We start from the raw sequence: 9,382 nt of genomic DNA on the forward strand, positions 1-9,382 counted from the left end.
AGCACAACTTATAGTGACCCTACAAACAAAAGGTCTGAAGCCTTTCTAGAATTATCGTCATTTATCAAAGTTCATAGAGTTTCCAGAGGCTTGTTGTTTAGGATGTGGAAGCCACTCCTGCTTCCAAGATTCCATCATATTGGCTCTGACTCAGTTTGCTGTTATGTGCCTTTGAATTGACTGCTACTTATAGTGAACCTATAAAAAATGGATCTATACCACTGATTTCACCTGCAAGCCAGATTCTACTGAAGATTATCCAAAATGACTGGAACAGCACATCAGCAGAGAACTGTCAGAAGTCCAGGCTGGGTTTAGAAGGGGTTGTGGGATATTACTAGGGATATTGTTGCTAATGTTAGACAGATCTTAGCTGAAAGAAGGGAATACCAGAAGAATGTCTATCGGTGTTTCATTGATTATGCAAAGGCATTTGACTGTGTGGGTCATAACAAACTGTGGCTGACTCTGAGAAGAATGGGAATCTCAGAACACTTGATCGTGCTAATGAGAAACCTATACTTGGACCAAGAGGCAATCGTCAGAACAGAGCAAGGAAACACTGCATGGTTCAAAATTGGGAAGGGCGCATGCCAGGGATGTGTCCTGTCTCCATACCTTTTCAACCTGTATGCTGAACAGATTATCTGGGAGGCTGGGCTCTATGAGGAGAATGGTGGCATCAGGATTGGTGGAAGATCTATCAACAGTCTACGTTATACAGATGACACAACCCTGCTTGCTAAAACTGAGGAGGACCTGAAGTGCTTGCTGCAGAGGGTCAAGGACTTCAGCCTTCAATATGGATTAAGGCTCAATATCATGAAGACAAAGATTCTGACCACTGGACCAATTGGCAGCATGAGGATGTACAGTGAAGAGATTGAGATTGTTCACAGCTTTAGTCTGCTTGGCTCCACAGTCAACACTCTTGGCACCAGCTGCCAGGAAATTAAAAGACGTATTACGATGGAAAAGTCTGCTGTTAGGGACCTCTCCAAAGTACTGAAGAGCAATGGTGTGTCTCTGGAGACTAAGGTGTGTCTGATACAGGCCATGGTCTTTGCAATCACTTGTTATGCGTCAGAGTTGGACAGCGACTAGGGCGGATAGAAGGAGAATTGATGCTTTTGAGCTGTGGTGCCGGAGAAGAGTATTGCGGGTACCCTGGACTGCTAGGAAAACAAACAGATGCATCCTGGAGAGGGTTAAACTGGGTGGCTCCTTGGAGGCAAGGATTCTGAGGCTCCATCTAACATATTTTGGACATGTTGTAAGGAGGGACCAGTCCATGGAGAGGGACATCATGCTTGGTAGGGGGGACGGACAGTGCAGTAGGGAAAGGCCCTCTATGAGGTGGATTGATTCAGTGACTGGGGTAATGGGGATGAGTGTATCGGAGACAGTGCAATTGGCACAGGACAGAGCAGAGTTTAGGGCTTTTGTACACAGGGTTGCTATGAGTTGCAAGCAACTTGACGGCACATAACAACAGCAGCAACAATAACATACTCTACCTTATCTTTATCACCTCCAATTTACATAAGTCCAATGTTACATTCATCAGTCACTGTGTCAATCTATTTTCCTCTCTTACTCTGATCTTCCACCTTTTCAAGCATAATGCTCTTGTCCAAGGACTGGCCTCTCCTAACAATATGTCCAAAGTATGTGAGAGGAAGTTCCATCATCCTTGCCTTCAAGGAGCACCTGGTAACACTTTCTCCAAAATAGATGTGTTTGTTTTATTGGAGTCATAGGATACTGAGTAGTCTTCTCCAACATCACAACTCAAAGGCATTATTCTTTTTATAGCATCTTCAGTCACTGCCTAACTTTCAGATACATAGCAAGTAATTCACAAGAATATGGTTTGGTTCAGGCCCTTCTTAGTCTTTAAACTGGCTTCATTGCTTTTTAGTATTCTGCAGAGGTCTATGAATGGGACTCTTTTGAATTCCTGACTGAGGTTGCCAAGGGTGTTAAAATGTCAAAATCAATCTTTTCTCTACCTATCATGATGTTAACTTTTGTTTTCTTGAAGCTGAGAAGTAAGCTGTATTGAAGGCTTAAGTCTTGGATCTTCTATAGCAAGTGGTTCAAGTCTTTCTCACTTCCAGCAAGTGAGATTGTGTCCGCGACATAACTCACATTGTTGATGTGTCTGCCTTTCATCCTGATGCTACATTTTTTTTCATCAAGTCCAGCTTCTCAAATGATTTGTTGAGTATGCAGATTGAATACAGATCTTTCCTGATTTTAAGTCAAGCTGTGTTTCCTTGCTCTGTTCAGAAAATTGCCTCTTGGTCTAGGTCTAGGTTTCATGTAAGCACAATTGAGTGTTCTAGGAATTACCCTTCATCTCAATGTTAGCTGTAATTTGTTGTGATCCACACAGTCAAATGTCTTTGTCTGATTCTTAGTGACTCTATATGCAAAAGAACGAAACCTGACTGATCCTGCAACGTCCGCACAGTCTCTGCTAGGCCTACACCCATTATCAGCCACTGTGCCAATTATATCATTGAGAATATGATTCTTTTCCTGTGATGCTTTACTTTTCCAAGCATGGTGTCCTTTCCTAGGGCTCGTTCTAAACCCTCAGAACACTTTAAATAGCATGCTGGGCATTGAAGGTACTAAAAATAAAATTTCACTTTACTATTTTCCTTTCTCCTTCCCTCTTTCCTCCACTTTATGAATGAAAGACGCACGAGTGAGTGAAACTATAGGAGTACAAAGCAATAAAAAAAACCCCAAAATAGTCATCAGATAAGACACTCAAGGGTATGAATGTGTCCCGGGCAAACACAAGCTATGCTCAGCTGTGTTCAGCCCTATTCTTCGAAATCAGAATACAAAGAATTAAGCAAGGCATACTTTGTGAAGGGCACAATATTGTGGAATGTGAAGAGAGGAGGAAGGGAGAACAATGTGTAGGTCCTACACTCTAGCACAGTGGGAAGCAGGCTGAGCTGAAGAAAGCACAAGATGCTGGAGACATAGTCACTGAACAAGGGAGCTGGCCCTGGGTCACAGCTGTGGCCAGGCACCTCCACCTCTGAGTTGTACTGTCTCAGTCAGGATACCACACACACACTTGAATTCTCTCATTCAATTGACATTGAAGACCTATTGCTTACAGGCACTGAGTGCTAGTAGCCTGGTTCTTAGGGAGTTGTGCTCTCGAGGGAACCAGTGGCTTCTAATTTACAGCCTCAGAAATCCACTGCAGGGTCAGCCATGAGTTGGTTCTGACCCAGTGGCAATGAGTTTGAATTTTTTGTGTTAAGGAGCCCTGGTGATTGAGTAGGTTAACTGTTGGCTGCTAAAAAAAAAAAAAAGTTTGGCAATTTGAGCCCGTCAGTGGCTCCATGGGAGGAAGACGAGGCAGTCTCTTCCCATGAAGATTTCCAGTTTGGAACCATGAAGCGGGGTGGCCATGAGTTTGAACTGACTTGATGGTAATAGGTACTAGTTTGTTGCCACGAGGAAAAAGTGCTAGTGGTACAGCAATTGAAGTAATCGACTGCTAGCTGGCAGGCCAACAGCTGGAATCCACCAGTAGCTCTGAGGGATTAAGATGTGGTACTCTGCTTTCATAAAGATTTATAGCCATGGAAGCTCTATTAGGCAGTTCAATTCTGCCCAAAAAGGCAAAATCGAGTCACATCTTTAACTGAAAAGTTGAAGGTTCAAACTTACCAGCCACTCTCCAGCGCCGTAAAGGTGGACAGTGTAGGAAACTCTACAAAACAATTCTAGTCCGGCTGATAAGGCAGCTGGGAAATGGAATCTATTCAATGGCACCAGGTTTAATTTTCCAGTTTGGTGGTGAGAACTTTGAATGTATCATATTTAGCTTATTATCCTAACAATCCTAACAATTACATGAAGATTTTATTATTCTTATTTTGTAGATGAAACCGATATCTACTGTAATTAAGTAATTTACTAAAAGCCATTCAGTTAGTAAATGCAAACTAGAACTCAGGACCACTGCAAATAAGAATCTATGTTCCTCCAGGTTTGGCCAATAAAACAAACATGATAGACTCCACATGTAAGACAGTCTGAATACGAATTATGGGCAGGGCCTTAGAATCTGCATTTTAAAACATTTCCCAAGGAATCCTCTCTTAGCACAAAAAAATAAAAGAACTGCTACCTTACTATCATATAGTTATCTACAGATATTTGGGAGCAGAGTAATCACAGGTTAGAAGGATTGCTGATCTACTAAAACAGTAATAGCATATGAAGTAGGACTAAGAAAGATGGAGCCAGACAAAATTCACTGAAAGAACATATAACTGGAGAAGAATTAGAAATAAGCAATTGGCTGGACAGAGAGTTCAAGAGAAAGGGGTGTCTGTATGCATGCCTCAAATGTCAACATCAGCTACAGAAACAGACGCACAGGAAGCAAGTTGCTTGTTTGCTTCTCTCCATACACTTCATCAAAGCACATCGTTACAGCTGTTTTTTATAAAAAAAGCAGCATGCACTTAGAAGAAAACTTTCATCTGAAAGGAAAATCTCAAAGCACTACCTACCGTTCATGAGGGCATAGGTGAGAATCATTACAGAGTTGTTTAAAAAGCTATTTTCTTCATTGATGACACGGAGAGTAGCTTTTTTATCTTCTTCCGAAGAGTCCTTTGATGTAATGCCAGCTGACAGGTAAATTATGACCATGTCTGTATCTAAACAAAAACACAGAAATTGAATGTTACATTTGGATTCTGGCTAAAGGCGGCGGTTTAGTTGCTTTTCCTCTGGACTCTTCTGCTTCAAGGACCTGCATGGCCCACTGTTCCTGCTCCATCCTCGCTGATGCTGAGGCTTTTATCTTTCTGCCTCCACTTCTCTTCCTTCTGCTCTCTATAGACAATAAGGCCTCATTTATCCCATGCCAGGTAAAGCCATGCTTCTAATAGATTTACAAGATGAAAAGTGATTTCCTCTAGGCACATGTAGTTGGAGTCATTGAATAATCCTAAGTGGGAATCGTTCCTGTTTTCTGTGATGGAGAATACAGAACAGGATTTAACCAGATGATGTAGTGGTTAAAGTTCTTGACTGAAAGCCAAAAGGTTGGTGGTGTGAACCCATCAGCCACTCCCTGGGAGGGAGGAGAGGCAGTGAGCTCTGTGAAGACTGACAGCCTTGCAAACCCTATGGGACAAGTCTGCTCTGTCCTGTGGGTCCCTACGACTTGGAATTGACTCCCTACTGACGGGTGGGTTTGGTTAGCAGTTTTATGAATTTAACCGTATCCTTTATCCTCAAATATGTGTTGGGAGTCCTGACACCTATGCTGTGTATATTTTTGGAAACAGAATTTTACATGTTATCTTAATGAGGCCGTATCAGTTGTGTCTTAAATCTAATCCCTTTTACATGATGTATAGACATAGAGACAAGCAAGGATAATAGGAGAATTAAGGAATACCAGATAAACGAGAGAAGGATTTTCTCTAAAAATTGACAGGAAGAGAGCTCCTCCTAGCCTTCTGCTGTCTGTCATCAAATAGATTCAGACCCATGCTTAGACAGAGCAGAGAGGCCCTCTAAAGATTTCCAAGGCTGTAAATCTTTAGGGAAGCAAATGGCCTTATCCTTCTCCAAAGGAATGGCTGGTGAGTTCAAACTTTTGACCTTTTCCTCAGCAACTGTATGCCTACCACAGAGTTTAAAGGAAAGAGTGATTAGAGAATGGAAGAGAAAAGAAAGGAACATCAAGACATACACACAAAACAAAAACAAAACCTTTCTATTCCTCTAAGTAGCATTGATGACTTAAGATGAAAACCATCCTTGAAATACAGTGGACGGGTAGAGATTGAAAAAAGAAAATTATGCCACATGGATCCACTGAAAAAGAAAAGTGGTGTTACACATCACTGCAGACACATAAACATATGGTGAATAATTAATAGACGGCGGAAAGAAGTTGGACTTCTACATTATCTTGTTAATTGCTGAATATTTTATTCACTATATTTTTAGGACACTGAACACAGAGGTTTATTTTTATACTAAGTAATAAATATTGATGTTTAATGTTATGTACTCTTTCCTTCAGGTTCCTATTTTAGTCTTTTAATGGATGGTTGCTTTATAATTACTATGGCAGGCAGCCTCCAAGCTGATTGCCCAGTGACCCCACTTCCTGTGCAGTTGCCTTCTCACAATGTAGGTTTGAGTCAGTGACTCATTTCTGTTGACCGGAATGCCAGAGATGGTGTGGTGTCAAGGCCAAGATTAAGTTACAAAAGGCTGTGGCTTCTTTCTTGGGAGTCGTCTTACTCTGGGGAAATACTGCTAGTATGTTGTTAACTGTCCTGTGGAGATTCATAGAGAGCTCTGGTGGCCTAGTGGTAAGGAATTGTGCTACCAACCCAAAGGCATGTGGTTTGACTCAATCAGCTGCTCCTTGGGAGAAAGATGGGCAATCAACTTCCGTGTGATTTATTGACTTTGTAAATCCGTTAGAGGGTCAGCTATGAGTTGGATACAACTAGAAAGTACCCCAAAACAACAACATGGAAATGCAAGAACCTAAGGCTCTGAGAACGAAGTCCTGTCAGCCACCATATCAGTGGAGATGGAAATAGATCCTGATTAAACACTGAGATGACAGCAACCTGGTCAACAGTTTGACAGTATCCTCATGAGAGACTTTAAATAAAGAAACTGCCACTGTGTTGATCTACAAAGACTGTGAGATAATAATTATTTGTGTTTCAAACTCTCAGATATTGATTAATTTGTCACATAGTAAAAAAAAAAAAGATAAAAAGATGAGGCTTAGAGAAAATGCAGTCAGAAATGTCAGACCTATATGGCTACTCACAATATTATTTTTCTGGTTCAGTCAGAATGCTCCCTGGAGGCAGAGTGGACAAAGTGGTGATTCACATACTTTGGGCACATTGCTAGGAGAGGCTTTTCCTTGGAAATCATCATGCTGGGAATGTGAACGAATGGCAAAAAGATAGACTTTTAACCAGACAGACTGACACAGTGACTGCAGCAATGGGCTCAAGTTTGTCAGGGATTGTGAGGATGATACAGGATAGGACAGGGCTAAGACCTGTTGTTCCTAGGGTCACCATGAGTCCAACTCAATAGCAACTAACAACAGCAAGAATAAAGATGGAATTTCTTTCAGTGTGTAAATTTCTTTTACCTTGATGTATTTTGCACTGAGTAATTAATTTGTGTCAGTGCTATGGAAAATTGGACTTGAATTTAGTAAAAAATAGTAACAATCATCTCAAAGAAGTAAAGGAATTAAAAGAAGTAAATGTACTAAAGTTTCTCTTAATTGTTAAGACAGTATACTAGCAAGCATTAAGGTCATGTTGGTATGTGAACAATTCACTGATAATCAATTAGAAATTTAAATTGCAAAAATTAATCATCAAAGCTTAAAAAGTGAAAGTTGAAGGAAAGCATAACAACATTATCTTACGTGTTTAAGAATATTTCGAACGTAAGCTTGTCATCAACTTTTTCAATTGTTGTTATTAGGTACCGCTGAGTCGGCGCCAACTCCTAGCAACCCTATGGTCAACAGAATCCTGCCCTATCCTGCACCATCCTCACAACTTCTGCTGTGCGCAAGCATACTGCTGCAGTCACTATGTCAACTCTTCTTCTTGAGGGTCTCCATACGGGTACCAACTCCATGGTACTCAACAACAATAAACAATTGTGGTGATGGTGTTATGTGCCATTGAGTTGCCAGTCACTCACAGAGACCCCATGTACAATAGCTCTTAATCCTGTCCTATTCTGAGTAATTGCACTGTGCCTGACATAGCTACCTCCATTACCACATTTACTGAGACAATTCTCATACAGCGTCTTTCTCTCTTGCATTGTCCCTTCACCCTTACAAGCATGATGTCCTGCTCCTAGGATTGGTCCCTCCTGGCCCCATGCTCAAAGTGTGTAAGATGGAGTTTCAAAGTCCTTGCTTCGAAGAAGCAGCTTGGTTTCTCCCTCTCCAGGATAGACCTGTTTATTTTCTTAGCAGTCTATGGTATGGTCAATATACTTCTCCGGCACTATAACTTAAAAGGATTGATTCTTCTATCATTGTTAGTCACTGTCCAGTTCGCTGAGGCATATCAAGTAATTGTAAAGACCATTGCTTGGATCAGGTATACCTTACTCTCTAAACTGACATCACTGCTCTTCAGAACTATGGAGAGGCCCCTGATGTAAATTTTTCCAATGCAATTCATCTTTTGATTTGCTGACTGCTGGTGCCAAGAGTGTTGGTCATGAGCCAAATAAGCTGAAGCTGTTAACAATCTCAATCTCTTCTCCATGTATCATGATGCTGCCATTAGGTCCGGTGGTGAAAATCCGAGAATCTTTGTTTTCTTGCTGTTGAGCTTCAATCAAAATTGAAGACTGCAGTCCTTAAGCTTCTGGTGGAAATGCATCAGATCCTCCTCAGTTTCAGGAAGCAAGGTTGTGTCATCTGCATAATGCAGGTTGTTGGTGGCTTTTCATCCAATTCTGATGTCACATCCAGCCCCCTGGATGATATGTTCCACATACAGACTGAAAAAGTATAGAGATAGGATACATCCTTGGCATACAACTTTCCTGATTTTGAACCATATAGTATTTCCTCGCTCTGTTCTGATGACTACTTCCTGGTCCAAGTATAGTTTTTGCACGAGCACAATCAAGAGTTCTGGGATTCCCATTCTTCTCAGAGTTAGCCACAATTTGTTGTGATCCACACAGTCAAATGCCTTTGCATAGTCAATGAAACACAGATAGACATTCCTCTGGTACTTTCTGCTTTCAGCAATATACATCTACCATTGGCTTTAATGTCTCTGGTGCCATGGCCTCTTCTAAATCCAGCTTGTACATCTGGCAGTTCTGTGTTGACATGCTGTTCCAGTTGTTTTTGGATAATTTTCAGCAGGATCTTGCTTTATGTGTGATATTAATAATTGTTTGATAATTTCCATACTCTGTTGTTCTTGTTGTGTACCATAGAGTGAGAATTCACCCATAGCTGACACGCCAGTCGGTTTTCAGAGGCAGTTAATCTTACAGGAGGAAACTGTCCATACTCCCGTGGGGGTGGTCTCGAACTACATACCTTCAGAATTGCAGCACAGCTTCTTGGCACTAGACCACCAGAGCTGGATCACCTTTTTCTTGAATGGGAATAAATATGGACCTCTTCCTGCCAATTAACCAGGTAGTTGTCCGCCAGATTTCTTGGTACAACCTGGTGAGCATGTCCAGAGCAGCATCTGTTTGTTGAAATATGTCAACTGGTATGCCATCAATTCCTGGGGCCTTGTTTTTTGCCAATTCCTTCAGAGCAGCCTGAACTCCC

The 9,382-nt window shown here is 41.4% G+C and overlaps 1 protein-coding gene across 1 annotated transcript in view; it reads right to left on the minus strand.

Annotated features, from left to right (window-relative positions):
- Positions 1 to 9,382, minus strand: part of CACHD1 (cache domain containing 1) — a 358,380-nt gene that overhangs the window by 66,683 nt on the left and 282,315 nt on the right. The window contains exon 8 of the mRNA XM_006879767.1: positions 4,557 to 4,706. Coding sequence (XP_006879829.1) covers positions 4,557 to 4,706 — 150 coding nt within the window. The remainder of the gene's footprint in view (positions 1 to 4,556; positions 4,707 to 9,382) is intronic.

Source organism: Elephantulus edwardii, unplaced genomic scaffold (genome assembly GCF_000299155.1).
Source record: "Elephantulus edwardii isolate Elephantulus edwardi_28Jun2011 unplaced genomic scaffold, EleEdw1.0 scaffold00005, whole genome shotgun sequence".
In the NCBI taxonomy this organism is placed as follows: Eukaryota; Metazoa; Chordata; class Mammalia; order Macroscelidea; family Macroscelididae; genus Elephantulus; species Elephantulus edwardii.